This window comes from Stegastes partitus, unplaced genomic scaffold (genome assembly GCF_000690725.1).
Source record: "Stegastes partitus isolate 25-593 unplaced genomic scaffold, Stegastes_partitus-1.0.2 Scaffold131, whole genome shotgun sequence".
NCBI lineage: Eukaryota > Metazoa > Chordata > Actinopteri > Pomacentridae > Stegastes > Stegastes partitus.
Window position 1 is genome coordinate 153,673 of NW_007577862.1, and position 21,338 is coordinate 175,010.

At 40.0% G+C, this 21,338-nt stretch overlaps 1 protein-coding gene across 1 annotated transcript; it reads left to right on the forward strand.

Moving 5' to 3' along the window:
- The first annotated feature begins 2,351 nt into the window (after positions 1-2,351).
- Positions 2,352-21,056, forward strand: col9a1b (collagen, type IX, alpha 1b). The gene is made up of 36 exons (XM_008278747.1): positions 2,352-2,391; positions 3,312-3,444; positions 3,687-4,083; positions 5,173-5,256; positions 5,752-5,829; positions 6,295-6,348; positions 6,441-6,476; positions 6,576-6,638; positions 7,667-7,720; positions 8,086-8,121; positions 8,292-8,315; positions 8,444-8,497; positions 10,073-10,126; positions 10,329-10,361; positions 10,461-10,517; positions 10,617-10,670; positions 12,549-12,602; positions 12,717-12,770; positions 12,902-12,955; positions 13,038-13,091; positions 13,189-13,242; positions 13,337-13,390; positions 13,537-13,590; positions 14,247-14,291; positions 14,382-14,435; positions 14,530-14,583; positions 14,697-14,750; positions 15,446-15,517; positions 15,725-15,760; positions 15,868-15,912; positions 16,198-16,230; positions 16,317-16,463; positions 18,257-18,311; positions 19,259-19,447; positions 19,571-19,648; positions 20,210-21,056. Exons 1-36 carry the CDS (start codon positions 2,352-2,354, stop codon positions 20,404-20,406), a joined length of 2,688 nt encoding a protein of 895 aa, XP_008276969.1. The 3' UTR covers positions 20,407-21,056.
- Positions 21,057-21,338: the final 282 nt, after the last annotated feature.

Genomic DNA, 21,338 nt, shown 5'->3' on the forward strand with positions numbered 1-21,338 from the left:
AACTGCTGCCTATTAATGGAACAGCGAGAGGTTGCATATGCTTATATTTCATTTTCTTTTTCTTCTCGTTTGGATTATTGTTGTTGTGGTTATTATTATTATACATTTACTTTTTAAGGATTACAATAAGTTTTATTTATTAAAACCTATTCACATCACTATGCATGCCACTCAAGTATGTAAGGTTTTTAGTGAATCTGAATTTGTTCTCTTGGTTTCTTCCCACAATCTGCAGACTATTTACTGTAAATGGGCATACCACAACAAAAGAGGACTTCAATGTTCAGTGCATTAAGTCCAATTTGACTTATCAGTTTTCCTGAAGACTTGAAACAATTGGAAATTGGCCGGATGTAAGGAGGAAATGTGGGGGAGGGACATTAGTTTACAATCAGCAGTTTCATTTCTTATTCTTAACACCTTCAAATGAAAAGCTGGGTTTCCTTGCAATCAACACAATGCATATCTTTGGATTCTGGATACTACAATGAAAAAGACTCGTCCTGCACAGTATTGCCCTTGTACAAATTTTTTTATTTTTTTGCCCCTTTGCCTGACAGAACAAACACAGGCTGCATTGCTGAGTTTCTACAGCACTGGAAACAATGCTGTCTGAATGCTGTGCAACCATGGCGATCACAGAGAATGTAGATCCCCAAAGTGCTGGATAAATGAAACCACCACTGACTTTTTCATAACCTCTTTTTTTTGGTATTACATATGCTACATAATCGTGACTATAGAACAACAAATGGGATACAGTTTGGGGTTGTGTGATTGAAGAAACACCAGGCCAAAAATTAAATCCAAGGTGCATGCAGAGAACTCTGGCAGAATGTAAAGTTGACACTGTGGAGACTGTTGACTCACTCCCCCAAATAAGTGACAACAGTCAAGCCTATAAGAGACCTCTCACTGTGACCTGTGAGGGTTTTCACTCCTGCTGACAGAGCAACAATTTCAGGGGTTTGTTCGCTCCCTGAAGCCTATCTCAAAAAAGCAGCAGGTGTTTTTTTTTTTTTTTTTATTGCCAGATCAAGCTATGAAATGGGAGGAGTCAAAAGGTAAGTAGTTTACTTTACATGACCTGTGTGACTAAAGAAGACATGTGATTGACACTTTTATCTATGTAGGAACAGTCAATTTGCAAGCATTTTTTTTTCTCACTCCAAATGATATTACGGCTAATGGTTTCTTCTGATTATATTCCAGAAATATCCTTCTGTACTCATTGTGCTGCTGCTATGCAATCCCACAGTATCTCTGCACTGGACTTCATTCTCAGAGTGAGTAATCATCTGTACTGCACTAGCTGAGATAACAATGACAAAGGAAGGGAAAATAATGTAAACATTTCATTAAAAAAAAAAGCCCAAAAAACCACTGTAACCTTGAAGTAACAAAATGAGCGATGCAGCGCATTCCTGCAGACATGACTCACGTAAATTTAGCACTATCTGTCAGCCCCAGCATACTCTGTGTTTTAATCATATCCCTTTTGGTTAGTTTGTACTTGTGACTGCTATTCCTCTTTGTTGAAGCAGTTTCGTGGTGTGTGACCGCGCTGTGACTTGTGTTCCTCATGATGTAGTGAATACATTTTTTCAGTCATGCATATGTAATGAGGTCTATAGAGCTCTGCTAGTCGTTTCATGTTGCAGGTGTAACAGTTGACAGACTCTGCTAATTGGTATTTAGTGATATAAACCGCTGTGTGATATATGTCTACAATATATAACCGCATGGCCTCTTTTCCATTCGGCATTCTCTTATGTGTTGACGCCGCTGCTCTTATCTATATTTTATGACATGTATCCTGTATGTGGGTCTGTGCAGCAGAACTAACATTGCTGGTTCAGGGAGTCCAGCTGTGACCGTGTATATACCACAGTATGTGTTCAGTAGTGCACCCACAGTGTCAACCCTGAGTTATTCATTTGAACTGTGTCACATGCTTAATATGATGCTGACACCCGTTTTGTCAAACAGAAAAAGGAAGAATGTGTTGTACGTAGCTGTTTATTCAAACTTGTTTTAGACACCTTTAACTTCCTGTCCAGATGTGCAAAAACAGGCAAATCTAGAGCTTAAGTGTAAAAGAGGAAAGCACAAACAGTCAGAGATAGTCTAATATTTATTCAAGGCAGTGGTGCAGCTTTCCAAACACTGAGCTTTTATTCCCTCCACACAAGACACACACACACACACACACACACACACACACACACACACACACACACACGCAGACACAGACACATGCATACTTTGACTACTAACAGGCTGCTTTCTCTTTCCATCTTGCAGCTGTGAGATTTTCATCTCAAGTTGGTATTCATATGGAGCAGCAGTCCATGTGTCCTCAGATCAGACTTGGGGACGATCATTTCCCAGGTGAATTCACAAACTGTTATGTAAAACATTACAATACATCTTAACAATACTTAATGGATGCTGTATAATTGAAGTGAAAATATAGACTAAAAAGTAATAAAGTAATGTTCTTGCTATCAAAGCTATATAAAAACTATAGCTCACACTAAAAATGCTTGTAGTTATTATACACAGATTAAAACACATTCACACAACATTTTAGTGGTGAAAACGCCTGTAATTATACGACATATCTATGATTGTACAAAGAAATCTACTGTAAAAATACGAAACCAATACTTCTAGTTACTAATTCTATTACTGGAGGGATGAAGCATTCTTCAAAAAGATATCAACACCAAATGAGGTGCTCTTTGCAGTCACCAGATCTCAACCTAACTGAACACCTATGTGAGGTTTTGGACCGCCGTGTTAGACAGCGCTCTCCACTGCAAAGGGCAAAGCATATGATTTCCATCGTTTTAATGCTCATCAACTCAGTCAGTGACCCCTGTGCCCAATGGACTGAGGCATTGTCATGCTGGAAGAGACCTCTCCCATCAGGATAGACATAATTCACCATAGGATAAAGGTCAAAACAAATTTGTTTACATTTGCAGTCACCATTCCTTCTAGGGGGGCAAATGGACCCAAACAAAATACCCCTCAAAGCATAACAGAGCCATTGAATGGGTCAGTGGTTCTGGCTTTTCCTCTGTTTGACACCCGTCTGTATACGTCTGATAACTGACCACCAACACTTTCCCTCTAAATAGAAATTATTACAGGAACACTTGAGCAGCATAATAGAAAAAAAATAAAAGATGTGGCCTATGGGTTTTTTTGTCATGCAGAAGAATCAAATCAACATCCTGAGGGATTACTACAAGCCCTCTGAGATGATTTTGTGTTTAACCACTCTTGTGTCCCTGCACCCTCAGGTTTTTATATTATGTCCCAGTTCCACATCGCTGAGCTGGCAAGAAGGGGCACCGTCAAAAAGGTTGCTGGACCATCTCCTCGGCATGTTGCTTATCAAATAGGCCCAGCTTTCAACTTCAGAATCAACACAAGGTGAGCGCCAGTGCGTTAAAATGTATGAGTGAACACCGACACCTAGTGGCTGAGGTGGTATAACACTGTTTACCCTGTCCATGGTCCTGAACATCAAAGTCTGGCTTTATCTGCACCATCAGATTTCTTTAGTAGCACAACTTTAAAAGATAATGCACAGATGAGATGTTTTTTTTTTGGAATAAAAATCCTGTATCACAATCCCACTTGATGTTAATAACAGTCCATCCCTTATGTTTCAGATCAGCGTATCCACGGGGACTACCGGAGGAGTTTGTGTTTGTGGCAGTGCTGCGCATGAGTGGCAGCACCATCAATAAAAACTGGAATATCTGGCAAATGCAGGATGTGAATGGCGACGAGCAGCTGGCAGTCAGACTCAATGGGAAGTCTAAGTCTTTGGAGTTTACATTCACTGCGCTTAACACTGGGAGGCAGACTGTTGTTTTTGGCCCCCTGCCTTCTCTCTTCAATGACCAGTGGCACAGAGTGTTGCTGGTCATCAGGAGGCACCATGTGGCCCTATTCGTGGACTGTGTCTTGATGGGTTCTCAGAATATTCCACCCCGGAAAAAAGTCGATCTGGATGGCTTCACATTGATAGGAAAGCTCAAGGACAACCCTGTGGTGGCGATTCCGGTACGTTTATTATCACACTGAGTGTGTACAGTGGAAGTGGGTGGCTGGGTATTGATAGAGAGAAAATGTTCCCAAGCACAAATACTAGACAGGTTTTTTTTTGTTTGTTTGTTTTTTTTTTTAATTTTGTGACATTTTATGTTTCTTATTCCATTATAGCCAACTATTCTTCTTACAAATTGTTTCTGATACCTTAAAGTTTAGGCTGCATCTAAAAGGTAGCATAGTTCTTAGATGTGACATAAATGACATATTTTATGACTAACATATGACTCTTTAATTATTTATCATTAATAAAAATTTATATTTAAAAAAGTATTTTCAATGAAAGCTTTGTATTCCATTTGTATTTGTATTGCTTCACCATTACCTGCATTATAATGCTTAATTCCCAGAGTAATACTGTATGTGAAACTACCCATTTTTGGATTCTCTTCATTTTGAATCGCATCATTCTAGATCCTTAGTTCACCTCTACGCTGAAGACTTTCTCCTTATACTAGTTTCCTCAGGGGCGCCACTGGCATGGAAAGCTTTGGGAACCCCTGCGTTGTCTCACCAGCCTGTTTGGTTTGCCTGTGGCAGTGTCCACTAGTTTAAGTCTGCTGTCCCTCCACTCAGGCTTTCCAAATATGTTGCAGGTTCTGGTGAACAGCATGAACTGTGCACAGGCTAAACAGTCCTGCAGTGCCACAGCATATAACCCAGGTGCTTGTTTTCTAAATATTCAGACGCATGCGTGCCTTTGTTGTGCACAATTATGCACCATGCATATGAATAACCATCTTTGCTGACATAACTTCCAGCGCTATATGCCTTTAAAGCCCATAGTAATATTTCAGTAATGAGCCCCACGTCGTAACTAATTTATTGTGCAAACAAAGTACTTTATGCTGCTAAACGTAGTTATGCCTTTTATCTCATGCTACAGACTGAGGCTAGATTGTTAATGGCATCCGCTTCTTGCCTTGGGATTAGAAGACTGTGGAGCTTTAACATACAACTTGTTCCCAGAATAGGAAGCAACACTGCACCCCTGTTATGCTCCTATTGTGCTAATGTATTGCTTTTCTTTGTGTATTTGTCAAGTTTGAACTCCACTCAATGCTGATTCACTGTGATGTGACGCGAGCCCGGACTGCGGCTTGTCACGACCTCCCAGCCAGAACATCGGTAAGAATGCAATTAACGTAATGATCTACAGTTTAGATGTCATAAAAATGTCATAAAATCCACAACACACACCAATTTTGTGTGTGTAAAAATCATCCATAATGCCTGTATGTAATCAGACAATCACTGTATTTTATTTTGTCAAGCCCTTTTTGATGATTAAAGAACAAAATTAATTAGTCAAAAAACAAACAAACAAAAACAGTTTGGGTGAACTCATTTTCAGTGAAAGCAGAGGTTAAATAACCCGCTGATCCTGCCTATTGGTGGTGTCTGCAGTGTGGCCCCTCCCCATGGTGTCCCCCTACAAACCGTCCAATCCCTTCTTGTAGCCAGCCACTGTATGAATATACATGAGGCCCTGATAGCTGTGGGACCTGGGACGGTCTAGATAGCTGAGGCGGATTCAGTTGGGTTGTTTGGCTGGGGGCTCCTTCAACCCAACAAACCCCAGAGAAAGGACTACAACTTTTACCTTTCCTGCACACGGGGGAGATCATGGCAGGGGCCCCTAGCGTTAAAGGGCCGTTTCTGGTGTTGCTCCTGCAGCTTGTCCTCATTTGCTCCTCTCAAGTAAGACTTTTGTTTTTTCTTCTCTCGCTGTTCTTTCTGTTTTTGTTTCTAGGCTGATGTGACAGAGATGCAGGTGAGTGTTCTCCTGGTGCTTGTGTTGAATAGTAGGATCATTTGGTTGTGGTGAGATGCTCTTAATGTTTTATTCTATAAATATATGGTGCATCTGTCTCGGAAAAAGAAGGTAGAATATGCAACTACTGCCTAGGGTTTTGTCTTTAAACTTTTTCTTCTGCAATGTGCCATCTAATGCAGATAAAATTGAAGCAGAAATCCTGTCAGTACACTGTAATCTTTTTACTGTTTCAGAGATAGTCTTGTAGGAACATATAATAAGGCAGTGCACCTGTTCTCATTTTTTCATATTGTCTGTGTTGCAGTAAGTCAATTTAAGATGGGAAAAAAATTGCAGGAATTTAAGTGGATATTTTCTCATTACATTACTATTATTATTATTTTACACAGAGGACTCCTGGCCCTGCTGGACCTGCAGGTGTCCCAGGAATTGATGGCATCGCTGTAAGTCTTACATCGTTCATATAATGTGCCAAATGCTTTGCAAATAGCTCACTACTTTCCATTCTGTAAGCACTGAATCTCTTTTGTTTCAGGGGGACAGGGGAGCAGATGGCGAGGAGGGTCTTCCTGTAACTATTAAATTTAATGACAACTTTCAAGGATGTTTTTTGCATTACTTTTCATTGTTTTCTGTGAATTATGTATGTGTTTGGAACCTTTGGGTTTAGGGACCTGATGGAGATGCAGGTAAACCCGGCTCATCAGGATTACCTGGAATTCCTGGAAATGATGTGAGTACTCTGTGTTTTATATTTTATACAGTTGGTGTTGACTTTGATGAGGTCAATTTGCAATCCTTAAACCAGCAAGGGGGTGGATCCACAAAGTGTGATCCTCCCACCATAAAGGTTATGTTTGCACAAACTAATCTTGCAGCGTGCCCAATGCAATTTCAGATGTAATTGAGGATCTTGTGTGCAAAAATGTGAAGAATTTATTAAACAGGATGAACAAATCCACATTTCCTCTGTAACAGGATAAACCAGGATGCTAGTCTAATTAACTTTGGGTCATTTCAGAGTTTAAAGGTGGGTTAGGAAAACATCCAAACATAATACTGGTGTTACTGATAGGCTGAAAAGAAGGGTTAAAATGAATGAAATGAAATGAAATGAAAAATTCAATTAAAGAATTAAAGATTAAATGGTTTAGAGAATCAGTTTATTAAATTCAGAATTTGAATGTAAAATATATTCTTTATATATGATAACTCACTACCTGTATTCAAGGCAGCTACTAGGATCCCAAAGACAATAGGAGCTTTGTTGGCTGGTTGGTATCTCCTGTTGAGAATCCTCAAAACAGTGTGGAATGATTTCTTTCAGTGCACTTGTTTGAAATGACCCACAGGAATGTTACTCTTCATTTGGTTTGCAGTCTCAGAGTTTTGCCCTCTGCCTCGGGGCTGTCTTTTCCTGTGTGCCTGTTAAGTTGAACACGTTCTTGTGGATGACATGTTCACGAAAAAATCGTTCGTTTCAATGTGACTGATGAAGGTGAAGAAGCAGCCGTGCAGTTTGTACCGAAACACTTTAAACGAGTGGGTTTTTAGTGAAGTTAATCCCATTTATGGAAAGCAGGATTCCTCCCACACAAGTATAATTGTGTATTAATGATGTAACATGTGGAGATTTGGAATTTCAAAATATTGACAATTGTTAACTTGAACATGTTATTGTAAAATAAAACTATCTAAGTGCTGATTTGTTCCAAGATTTGTTATGATGTGCTAATTTAGCTGGATGTCCGTTCTCTGCAGGGTTTGACCGGCCCCATCGGAGATCCTGGGCCTGACGGTCCCCCCGGACAGAAAGTGAGTGACTAATGAGCCTTTGCTTTCCTGCTTCAGAGATTGTCAGTGAAATGGTGCCAAGCTGCTGTCCAGTCTTTTGGCATGGCAGCAAGAACCGCAGTGCATAAACCAATTCCTCATGACAAATGAGACTTAATCCTGCAAGTCTTCTCTGTAATCTCCGTGGGGCATGAAGCCTCAACATCGGTCCTCATTAGGCTAAACATTGCTGGGTCAAGTGTGCCCAGCTCAGTCATGTGATGAGCTGGAGGAATGTTAATTCGGACCGTCTGCAGGCTCACACAGCTCTATTTTACCTGAAAACAGTATTTGAGTATGTCTCAATGCCTGTTTATGTATCTAATATGTTTATATCTGTTCTTTAGGGTGAACCAGGAAAACCTGGACCTCGTGGAACAGCTGTGAGTAGCATTTCTGCTCTAAAACTGCTAATCCAAGACCAGATCAACCATGACTATCTGGAAATCACATAATCTAAAAACTGTTTACATTTTAGAATTCAAGTTTTTATTGTCTCATGTATACCAACGTCCATATATCACACTGAATCACACTCTGTATGTCTCTTTAGGGTGTTGGGCCAGATGGACCCCCTGTAAGTACTTTGCTTGCTACACATTAAGTAAAACAGGTTACACTGTACTTCTTGAAGTTTTGTATTATTTTAACCTTTATCCAAGTTATGTTATTAATGCGGAATACCTGAAATGTGACTTTAAACAGGGACCACCGGGCCCTGGAGGACTTCTGGGTGAAGTGGGAAAAGTTGGACCACCTGTGAGTAGAGGCAGAGGAATTAACATTGTTGTGTTTTAAACTAGGTCGGCAAGCTAGAAAATACGCCGCAGCACCAAATACCACAAACAGGAGCACTGATGTGGTGCTGAGCTACTGGTGTTCATCAGCAAAACAGATGTCCTTATTTTCATCTACTAGTGGTGATTTAAGGAACTGATAGTCAGTCCAAGCTGAAGAGGCAAGACGGTTGGTGTGGTGCAGCCCTATTCATTGCATAAACTGTTGGCATTAAGTATCATTCACAATTGAAAGTCCTAAAATAATGCATGTAAACACGATGCCTTTATGCACACCACTGTATGTTATCGTGTCAATATACTGAAAGAGATTTTATGTCTGATAACTTCAAAAAAAGGGGAAGAAAAACACATTTGTACACACATAATCACATTAGTTATGGTGGGCATGACATACTAATCATTTTATTAAAAAATACTGTATTTTACAATATTTTTAAAATTAAACATAGATAATTTAGAATTGGGCCGCAAAGTGCCTCGGTGGTTAGCACCGTTGCCACGCATCAAGAGGGTTCGCGTCCCGGTGAAGACACCCGGGATCTTTCTGTGTGGAGTTGTCATGTTCTCCCTGTGCAGCCTGGGTTCTCTCTGGCTTCTTCCCACAGTCCAAAAACATGTTGAGGTTAATTGGTGATTCTAAATTGTCCGTAGGTGTGAATGTGAGCTCGTGTGCTTGGTTGTCTGTCTCTAAGTGTAGCCCTGTGATAGACTGGTGACCTGTCCAGGGTGTCCCCTGCCTTCGCCTTAAGTCAGCTGGGATGGACTCCAGCCCCCCACGACCCTAGTGAGGATTAAGAGGTGTATAGATAATGGATGGATGGATGGATGGATGGATAATTTAGAATTTTTTTTAAACACTTAAAAAATTGAAAAATGACTTTGGCAAGAAAATCAACACAAAATATTGAAAGTTTAGCCTTTTTATCAGAATAGCTTACTGTTCGGATCATTGTTATCAGTGTTTAATACACCAGAATTAATCATTGCATTATAGTTAAGACTTACATTAGACTAATCGTTTAGTATTGTCGTCAGTATCATTCCAGTGATTATGGAAAATAAGTTGTAGTTACAATCTGATTTTAGCACATTTTACATTTTGTATAGCTTCAGGGGGTCTCAGTACATTTATATATTCATCACATGTAACTATACACGAGAAATGTAGCTTTGTAAAGTGTCTATTCAAATTCCTCTGACTGACCGATTGCATGCAACAGTTTATTCAACTGAAATGGCTGTTACCTGAATACGTTTACCTACTGAAAGTATTTATCGGAAAATAATAGTTTGAACTGTTGAGCATCAAAATTCTGGTATGCAACGACTGCCTTCATAGTTTGTAAGGATCCCAGAGATAGTGATGGATGTTTGACAGGGAAAATCACATTGTAAATAGTAATGCATGATTTTATTTAACACCTGTCCAGCTGACCAACCTCCCAGATAAATATTGTTTTATGCTCATCTCTTTTTTATTGTGCATTCAGTTTCCTTGTGTGGGTTTTTGACACATTTATGTCTCCTTTCACAGGGGGCCATGGGTGTGAGAGGGCCACAGGGACCTCGTGGACCAACAGGGCCCAGGGTAAGTGGCAAAACTTTACTTGGCATCTGGTAAGATTTGCAGGCGATTACACCTGACCTCATATTTTATGGCAGAACTATTAGGGGTGCCACCGAAGCACATCGATGTCCTTCTTTTAGTGATTTACAAGCTCCTTCAATCAATCATGATGCTGATACCTTGAAATATGAATACGTTGGCTTGTATTTTCTCTCAATTTCAGGGTGCAGCTGGGATGCTTGGCAGTGCTGACCTGGTAAAGCACTGTTTTCTGAAATTCATTATTATGTTTCTTATTTGTTTTATTTTGCACATGATGTTAAGAATGCTTTTTGACTTTTACTTTGTTGTTTAGTGTCCAAACTCTTGTCCACCTGGGACCCCTGGACATCCTGGTCTCCCCGGCATGAAGGTGAACTGAAGACTGTTCTTTGGTGCTCTGAAATCACGTTAGTGTTCCAAAATATAATGTGTTTAATTGGTGCCTTTTTTATTCTTTATGTGTTTCCAGGGCCACAAAGGTGTGAAGGGTGAAGCAGGAGAACCTGGGAAGCAAGGGCACAAGGTAAAATTATAATTAGAGAAAAAAAAAGATCATTAACTCACAGTTAAGTATTTGAAGTCTTGTGAAATAGTATATAAATCACCAACGTGCATTTATACTCCTAAAACTGCATAAACAATTACTTGAAAACATAAATCTCCCTCCCACAACTGTCGCACATGCCAGAATGTTTCACTTCACAAATAACACGCATGACTTGAAATGGATTCCCGACACCTTTAAGACAAGTATTATTCGTGCTGCTCTATTTCAAGAGGAAATGATACAAGCTTGTGTGTAATTCCTCCGACTCCTTGTAATTCACAGAGGATGATTTATTTGAAATGATGTTCAAGCACAACTGCCCTCTCCCTGTAATGTGTCCATGCACTATATAAATGGAAATGAGTCTGGGCCTATCTCCCTTTATCACCCCACACCAGGATATGATTTACTGTCAGTCTGCCCTCCGTCCCTGAGAATGATTTTCTCCTTCACTGAAAGTTTCATTTGAGGGGCCCTTTTGCCTGCATTCCATTCACAAATTCATTCACATATCTTCTATACCAAGATGTTTACAGTTAACAATAGAGTAAGAATAATAGAATACCTCGATGCTGTGCTGGGGTTTCCATGATATTCCAGATGAGCATGAAAATATAAAATAAGTGTGTATTGTGTTTATGTAGGAAGATGTGCACTGGCATGTGGTTGTCAAAAAGGTTTTGTTGCCAAGTTACATTCACAAACATGCAATACTTCACCTGCAGCTGGGGGTCAGGTGGTAGAGCAGGTTGTCCTCTAATCGCTCGAACCCTGGCTCCTCTGCATGCTCAAGAGTCTTTGGGCAAGACGCTGAACCTGAAGTTGCTGCTGATGGCGGGCAGGCAACTTGCATGGAAGCTCTGCCACCACTGGTGTGTGAATGGGTGAATGAGAAATATTATGAGGTGCTTTGAGTATCACCAAAGTGCAGCTCATTTACCATTTACTTGGCATTTGAAGTTAACAGAAACAATGTCCCACATACACGTGACATTATCTCTAATCAGCACTGATCTTTCATTCACATTTTCCTGTAACCCCCCACTACATATAACATTAACACTCATGTTTCATTTGCTTCAAAATATATGCAAATAAGCAAAAAAAAAAGGAAGCTTTATTTATTTCTATCAAACAACCAGGAGTTGAGGTCTTTTCTTTTAATGATTCAACAATGTGGCATCTTCCTCTTTTTGAAAAGTAACCACATCGTCCTACCAGAAGAATATGTAGTTCTGAATGTTTCACAAGACACAAAATGAACAAGCAGTATTAAGGTTACGTTCTCTTTTCTCTCTTGCCCACCCGTTTTACCGGATTTATTTCAGCTTGTTTTTTTTTCATATTTGATTATCTTGTTTGTATTGTTCACATGTGTTAATTGCCAGTTCTAACGTGTGTTTAAAAGAAGAAATTGCCTTTTTAACAGCAGAAAATGTGTGCAGCTGCAGACCTCGACCACTATCTGTCTTAATGGATATGCTTCCGAGGGTCTACCACAGAGGCAGCATATAAATTATTTGTAATTTGGGAAGCTAGAGAACGGTTATTTGGAGTTAAATGCTTGCCTGCTTTTGCCCCTTTGCAATCCATTAAACAGTGGGTATTAAACACTTTGCAGAATGCCTGCCTCATTTTCTAATTAACACACAGCAGATAAGAGCAGCATCCATTTATAATATTTCTGAAAGAAAAAAAAAAAGAGGCGGTGATGGGGTGCTAGTCGCATCATGTGTTTAGATATGGCCTTAACTCCTATAATGTGGTTAAATTTGCTGTTCAGTGTGTCATCTGATTAAATTTGTGTTGGTTTTCTCTTATTGTTGTTTTTTTTTGTTTGTTTAATTCACTCAGGGCGAGGAGGGAGACCAGGGAAATCTGGGGGAGGTCGGATCTCAAGGACCAACGGTTAGATGCTGCGCTTCATACACGAGTTTTTAAAGTTTGTAGTTTGTTTTTTACTGTGTCAGGTTATGTCTTTCTGCTCACTGAGGCACCTGTCGGCTCTGTCTGTTATTTCAGGGCCCTCAGGGAATTCGTGGCGCCACAGGAATGATGGGCCCCAAGGGAGAGATGGTTGGTGTTTACAATATTTAAGCTTGTGATAGCTGTCATCTATATCATAATCATACTGGGTTGTTTTTCAAACACATCATTGTCAGTCTTTACAGAAATATGCCGGCAATTAATACTTTGTTCTCTGGCAGGGAGCTCGAGGTCCTGATGGAGATCCAGGTCCCCAGGGTGTCGCAGGAGCAACTGTAAGTTAGGTCCTCAATAGAAATGCAGTTTGCAGCAGACGTGACACGTGTGAGTTGTATATGATTCAATGCGTTATTTCAGGGGGATCAAGGCCAGAGAGGCGTGATGGGCGAGCCTGGGCCTAAAGGTGAAACGGTTAGTGGACACCTCATCATTACGGTCATGAAATAATAATCACTTGTTTGTGTGGCTATTATGAATGGATTAAATGATTTGTTGCTTTGTTCTTCAGGGCGTTCAAGGGCCAAGAGGAATCACAGGCCTTCCAGGTCCCAAAGGAGAGGCTGTGAGTGTTTGGTCAATGATGATGAATAATCCGATAACTGTCAGATACGTTGTGTACAAACAATGCCTTTTGTTTCCTTCCTATTCATCACCAGGGACTACCGGGTGTGGACGGTCGTGAGGGTATTCCTGGAATGCCAGGAGCGAAGGTAACGCACAAACTGTACTGCTTCATAGTAGTAATGTTATACTGTATGTTGTGATTTTATTTTATTTTTTAATATTCACAAGGATTGGCTATGTTGCTGTTAGAGGCAGAAAAAGCTTCATTTTTGTTCTGCCTGTTTCTCTGCAGGGAGGTATTGGGAAGCCAGGCGTTCCAGGAGAAGTTGGACTACAGGGGCTTCCTGTGAGTATGACCTTTGACCCCAAACTGTCACGATTGGAATGCACCTGAGTAAACTCCTCAGGAGGACGTTAAAGCACGATAACTCATGCATGCTACAATTCAGTACTCATCTCCACAAGCAGCAGTCAGAATAATGTTTTTGTTTCATGTGTTTCACAATATATAATAAAGCTGGCCTATTTTCTGTGGGTTTTCCTTTCAGGCAAACAGCTACTAAATTCTATCGCATAATAATAATGATATAATGTTATACAGTACAAACACAGCAGGCAAAGCTGAGAGATAGTGATTACTGTCTTCTTCAGGCAGAAGTGCGAGAACAAAGTTTCTCCAGTCCTCTCATCTTTGATATGTCTAATGAAAGGCACTAATGAGAATCAGTTGGCAGGTTGTGGCAGCCTTATGAAAGATTTTGTAGATGCAAAACTTGTCACCTGTTTCAAATACAAAGAGTGCTTTTATTACCTTAAGCTTTTTTGGGTCAAAAGCACTAACAAATGTATTTTCATCCACCAAACCTGCCTTGATCTTCCAGCAATAGTGAGGTGCATTATATTTCAGAAGTGACACTTGCTGCGAGAAATATTTCTTCTTATTTTACTTTTTATATATTTTAAAGTCATTGTTGTGTCTCAAGATGTGTTCTCTGTTTTTAGGGTTTGCCTGGTGCACCTGGACCAAAAGGCTTAGGTGGCTCAAAGGTTGTCTGCTTGATTATTGTCTCTTGAATTCATAGTTTTTTTCCTTTAAATTGTTTAAGTCTGACTGGCAGTTTGGTTGTCTCTTCACAGGGAGATGCTGGTCAGGAAGGCCTCCCTGGAACAATTGGATCTGCTGGCAAACCAGTAAGTATGAGCAAGAACATATTAAAAAGCTGATGTTTTGTTTTTTTTTGTCACCTCTGTTGTATCACTGTGCAATTTCATTGTCACACCACAGGGCGAGCGTGGAGAACAGGGAGAGGTGGGACCTGTCGGACCCATCGGCGAGCCTGTGAGTGTTTTAACTGGCGGGATTTCTGTTGTTCTTTGTTTTGTTCCTGTGTTGACTGGAAACTCAAGCTTCATTCTCTTTACTTTCTTATCATTTTCTTTTCCTCTCTACAGGGAGATGTAGGAGAGCAAGGCCCTGTAGGTCCAGCTGGCAAGCCAGGCGCCCGGGTAAGTTATAAACAAAAGAACTTTAAAATCAAATTTGATTTAGTTTAACTGATTCATTTTAAATTGAAAGAAAAAAAAGTGTTCATCCCTGCCCTTTAAAAAAAAAAAAAAAGTACATCCTTTAAAAGCCTCAGCAGCCAGTGTACATCCAACAATCACTGGTCGTAATGAAGAGAAAAATCCATGAAAAGAGGCATCAAACAATAATTACCTCTTGCGTTTTTGATATGTTGAAGGAAAGAATCTAAAAAGGGGGAAACATCATAGTCTATAGTCCTGGCTGTTGTTCCACTGGAATGTCTCAGAGAATAGACGGAGGCTGGATCTCACATGAGGTCTATTTTCACAGTAAGGGGAGACTAAGCAGCGGGCTGAAAGAGCTCTCTGTTCTCCTGGCATTCCTCAGACACTTGGTCAGCGATCAAAGGCAAAATGGCACACACAAACATGCCTGAGAGAATAAGCAGCAATGCTAAGATTTTTGAAAAGTTAATTATGAGAAAGAGTGTGGATGTATTCCAATATGCAACATATGATATTTTCTTACTGGTCTTTAAATTATGAGCAGTTTTAACACTGTCACCGTGTCTTGGGCTTTATGAAATGGCTTAAATATAATTATCTTGTCTTCTTGACACATTCTAGCACTGCTTGTATGTTTCTACTCATCAGATGTGCATGTATTTGTGTTACAGGGACCCAAAGGTGACCCTGGCCTTCCTGGTCTCCCAGGTCCTCCTGGTCTGCCTGGAGTGAAAGGAGACAGGGTAAGAAAACAACACATTCCCATTAAAAACATTTTCAGATTCAGGGATTATTGTCTTAAAAAGCAAGACTGAGATCAATGGTCAACAACAGACAGCTGATCAGCTCCCTCTAGTGTACGCAAATCAAACATTCTGTACATCTGTATTCTGCAAGCCATCATGTAATGATCATTTAATTAGCTAACATATTGTTTTTGTTAATTACAGGGGGAACGTGGAGAAGCAGGACCCAAAGGAGAGCAAGTATGCAATCCTGATGCCACATTAATTCTTTTTTAATAGCAACATACTGCATTGAAATAACAAGTGGGGTTTGTTGCATAAATTATTTACAGACTGTGTTTTCATAGGGAGTACAAGGTGATGAAGGAAATCCTGGAGACAAAGGCGATCTTGTAAGTTTCTACACTTAATGTTAATTTGACTTATTTTCACAGTTTGTGTATTTGTGTATTTTAAAGCCATGTCAGTTAATTTTTTTAGTCTATGACCCACCAAGGGACAACAGATGGAAACTAGCATTTATACTAACTCTGGCACATTTACAATATGTGCTTTTCACGTTTTTTGGTTAATGTACACTGTCCCTTTTAAATAAATACATTTAAAAATGAAATTAAAAAAAAAACTGTTAAGTATCACCAGAGTAAACTTGCAAATGTTTTATCATTGTGTCATAGGGTGAAGCAGGAGAGGCTGGACCTAAAGGAGACGTGAGTTCAAACACACTGTTTTAGCTGCTCAGAAACGGCTGCAGTTTTCTAACATTTATCCGTCATTAAACTTCTTTTCTGTCTAGACTGGTAACCCTGGCGAGCCTGGCAAAAGAGGTCCTGAGGGGAGCCGAGGCCAGCCTGGCATTGAAGGGCCTCCTGGCACACCTGGACCACGAGGCATGCAGGGGAACAGGGGTGTACCTGGAGTCAGGGGGACCCAGGGTCCTGCGGTAGGTTCAAGAGAAATCACCTCAAAGCAAAAGTATGAGGACAAAAAGAGAATGTAACAAATCAAGTCAGAAGCTTGACCAAGCTTCTAACATACAGACAGTAAAAAAAGAAATAATTCATCTCATGAAACCTGTCTGTCAGTTTGAAGAGATTTGAGCACACTTGAAATTTGATCACAGTCTTCTGCTGTGATTTGTTCCTTCCACCCAGTGCCGTCTAATATGATTAAGTGTTTGTCTACTTTCTGCACAGTCAGTGCAGCACTGGCCGGAGGGGGGTTAGTTGTTATATTCATATCAAAGTCACATAAATGGAAAAACCACTATTTGCCGTCGCAAGCAAATTTTCTTAATATGCAGTATGAAGTTTAACAACACATCCTTCACTTTGCACAACATGCATTTTCTAGCTTTTTCACATCAAATCACAACTTTTAGTGCATCGATTTCAGTATATGCGTATAAGAAGTTCACTATGTGCCAGCTTGTAGAAACAAAAGTTCCACTTTAAAATAAGCCATGACAGCGTTTGAGTTTTAAGCTTCCTCTGTCACTTAAATCTGTCAAATCCTTATGCAGTTTTCGAACTGGTATCAGTTTACAGTTCTGAATAAAACCTCCCCGTGAACTGTACAGGCATCATTGCATATTTTACTATTTCTGCTCCTATTTAACAATCATCTAATACTTATCTTTCCAGTGTCTTGCTATGTAGGCTCAACTCTCATGAAAATATAGAAAATATATCAATTTTTTTTGTAGTACTTCTTTTGTAGCTCTACAGAACATATTTGAAGTTCCTCTTTAAATAAAAACCCTAAAAGTCATCTCTGCGTATCAAAGTTACATATGTACAAGTTTTCCATGAAAACAATCCCTTTTTGTTGAAAAATGGCTTAGATTTTACTTTAAAGTACAGCTCGAGCACACCAGCTCCCCTACAGTTCTGCTCAAACGCTGTAAAACTACTCTACGATACACAGCAGCAAGTTGTAAGATTGGAATAATTCAACCATACATGTTTGAGCTGAAAAACCAAATCTCAAGAAGTTGCGTACTAAACTTAGGAAGGCTAAATCCTTGTTTTTTTAAGATGGTTTAGTTTCAAAGTGGAAATGCTCAGCCATGGCACTGACTGCTTATCTCACTCATGATACCTCCTAGCATATAAAAACACCATATGGGCATGTTGCCAAGGCAAAAAAATCCCCAAAAAACAACAACTTGATTCTTACCAGAAGAAGTCTTAGACACCATCTTTCTTTCTGAAACTAATAATTCTTCTTCATCTTGATTATTTTGATGGCCGTCATAGATTTTTTACTAGTGCAAATAAATTCTAAGACTAACAAATATTTTAAAACAGCAGGGAATACAGCAGGGTATAAAAAACATGATGTTTTGGAAATGTTGAGATGTTTTGAATCCCCAAATGCTTCAGTAGATGTGAACTGAATCTCTGCTCTTGCATCCCTGAAGAGAAAGCATCGAAAAAGAGTGTTTTCTTATCGAGATCAATAAAATACTAACTCAAATTCAACGCCCGTATTTTTGCAAGAAGAAACCCTTATATCTCCAAAATGTTAACTTTTCCAGATGAGAAAGTGGAAGAGAAAGTAAGCCTTGTGTGCTTTGGATGGTAGAATTTTCTCCACATGACAAAATAATCTTTCAATTAGAGCAAGTCAGTAAAACAGGAGGAGTGCTGTTTTCAAATAACAGTCCTGAGAAATCTGAACATAAATGTGTTATACAGCGTCATGAAATCTATTAAGTCATCTTTTTCCTTCCAGGGTAAAGAGCCAAGTGATCAGCACATCAAACAAGTTTGCATGCGAGTCATGCAAGGTAAGAAAAGATAGGCCTTTGACCCCATTTATCATTCCCTTGTGCCTCATTTCATGTCTTTAATATTTCCCAGAACGCCTCATTACACAACCACACATTGAGCCACCCCTCCATTGTCTCATTGATCTAAGCGTTTGCTGAATTCTCAGAAGTTCAGAAAAGGGAAGGTCTCATAACCAAAACATGAAAAAAGCTTCAGCCTTTGTTTATTTGATGGATGAAAGATTCTTTCTCTGAGCTTTAGAAATGTTTCACTGAAGTCGCAGCCTCTGTTCTCTTCATTCTTTTGCTCCTACGTCTTCACAACTCATCTCCTATACTCATGACTTTTTTATACCAGATGTGCTGAAAAATTAATTTCACCTCCAGCAGACCTGCGCTCCTCTGCTCCAAGCGAAGAGTCTGCCTGGAAAGGAAATCTTAAAAAAAAAAAGAGAAAAAAAAAGGAGCAATCAAGCAGCCGCCGCATGAATTTTCATCAGGAGCCAGAAAACTGGAAATTTAAGTGCAAAATACCATGCAGCAAAGAGCCACAGGAGATTAATATTACAGCCTTTGCACCATGAACATAAATTTTCGGTTACTGATTGCTTGAAATAAGGAGTACTATCCCCTTTTTGCTCAATTTGCCGTCTATGTAAAACGCTTGAAAAACAGGAGAGGCTCGATGGATATTGTGACCACAGTTTCACCTCGCTCAAGTTCATTGCTCAAGAGCTTCATTCTCAACTCAAATACAAGAGCTGTTGGACCATGTCTTCTCTGAGAATTGCTTTGGGCTTTCAGAAACGAGCCCTCTAATGCTCCAGCAGGATCCATTACAAAGTGTTATTTCTTAAGATGTCCCTTAATAACTATCAACTGCAGCTGTGAAGAAACAATCAGTGTCTTGATAGCAATTTTGCATCCAGTGATTCATCATCTTCTTTCTGTTGTGCTTCAAACAGAACAGCTGGCTCAGTTAGCTGCTAGTTTAAGGAGGCCAGAGTCTGGCATAGCAGGCTTACCTGGAAAACCTGGACCTCCAGGACCTCCTGGACCTCCAGGAGACAATGGCTTTACTGGGCAGGCTGGAGCGAGAGGCCTTCCAGGACTCAAAGGGCCACCGGGACAGTTGGGAATGAAAGGACCCAAAGGTAATGAATATGCTATCAGTCGGTGCTGCTGAGGGAGAAGTGAGAGAATAGACATTAAATGAAACAATGGTATATCTGTCTGCACTGTACAGAATTCATTTTACTATAAAATAAATGTTGCAGGTGAAATGGGAGACAGAGGGTCCAGAGGGCTCACTGTACGGGGACCTAAAGGTCAGCCAGGACCTCCTGGACTTCCTGGTGAGTATACTGTTCTTCTGTCTTAAAGGGCTGGCCCACATTTTTAAAGTCTATCTTAAATACACATTACATCATATGCACAGTGATTATTTCTCCATATTGCTCCTAAATAGATCCGTGATTGAGGATAATAGCCACACTGTGTTCATTTGGTACAGAATGCATTTAAAGCCAATTTGAGGCTCAAGTCACAAAGTATCAGAAAATCAACCAAAGTTATGATCTTTTTATTTGTCCACAACGAAGCAGAGAAGGAGAGGAGTTTCAATTCTAAAAAGACTTCACTTTAGATGATTTGGCTCCTGCTCAAGCCTCATATTAGCTTTAGCTGACTCATTTTACACAGACTGAGTATTGTTGATTTTTTCCCCTTCACTTTGCATAGAAAGCACATTTGATAGAGGATCTCCTGAAAGCCTGTACAGACTGGAATAGTGCAACCAAAAGCATTTTTATTGTGTATAATGGAATGTTGCTGTTGTATAAAGATAGACTTGAAAAATATGAGCATATGCTGTACTTAGAGTCCAGCCACTAACTACAGGGAATTTGTGATCACAGGGGAGCCAGGCAAACCTGGCTACGGTCAGGATGGTCGGGACGGGCAGAGGGGACCTCCTGGTGTTCCTGGACAGCCCGGCGTTCCTGGGCCTCCCGGTGCAGCTGGTCCTAATGGATACTGTGACCCATCAGCTTGCAACCTCCAGGCAGGGGCTGCCCACCAGTCTCTGGATGTGAAGGGACCAGCAGGGAACTAAGAGACACTCTGGCAGAGACAGAAAGACTGTTGGATTATCTCCCCTGAGCACACAACATTTTTCACACTTTCTTCCCAGGGGCTGTGGTTGGCGCGCTGCCTTTGATACATTAACCCCTAGTCTTGTGGGCATGTTTTGTGCCAGCCACATCTCCATCAGACGGAGCCAACCTCTTTGAGTCGTAAAATCACACAAAACCTTGTTTTTTTATGAGCTGCAACAATCTAGCTCGTTCCATTGTGTTTTTCTACCTGAAAGATGTTTTTATATATCCAGGATTGTGCTCACATTTCTATGATGATATGAAATGACCAAAAATGTTTGTTTATCCCACTCTCCTCCTTGTACCTCTGCCTGAATTTTCTATTTATGTTCTCCATTTATACTGTTTTCTTAAATAAAAGCTCTTATGTTTTCTCACACAACATCTCAAATAAGCATCCAAAGCAAATCAGGGTCAGGATTGTATTTGGTTAACGCACCTGTTTCAATTATTGTGTTGTGCTAAAATACCAAAGACAAACCTGCTGAAACTCCCCTTTTCAATGTAAATGTATTTACATGTCTGACTGCCTTTCCAGTTCTAAATAAAAAGGAGAGAGGATGAAGATGTCATCAAGTCACACTGACTTTAGTGTATGTTGTAAATCTGTAAAAAAAAAAAAATGTCTGTTATGTAGTTAATTATATTTCCTACAAAACCACCTGATGTGAGATTGTGCCTCATTGTACAGAATGACAACAGAGTGCAGCTTTGCATATATGGAAATATATTTTGGGGATGATGGAAACCCTCATTAATGCAACAAATAAATAAAATAACACACACAGTGTTTAATTTATTCTGTATGCGGGTATCGTTTTTGTGCTAATATAATGACGAGCTTTGCGCCTAAAATAAAGACTACAACATTCCAGGTGGCAAAGCATTC

Coding starts and splice junctions, on each gene's coding strand:
- col9a1b (XM_008278747.1), top strand. CDS start 2,352: ATGTGTCCTCAGATCAGACTTGGGGACGATCATTTCCCAG. Junction 10,362..10,460: donor TGCTTGGCAGTGCTGACCTG/GTAAAGCACTGT, acceptor TTTGTTGTTTAG/TGTCCAAACTCTTGTCCACC. Junction 15,518..15,724: donor CTGGAGTGAAAGGAGACAGG/GTAAGAAAACAA, acceptor TGTTAATTACAG/GGGGAACGTGGAGAAGCAGG.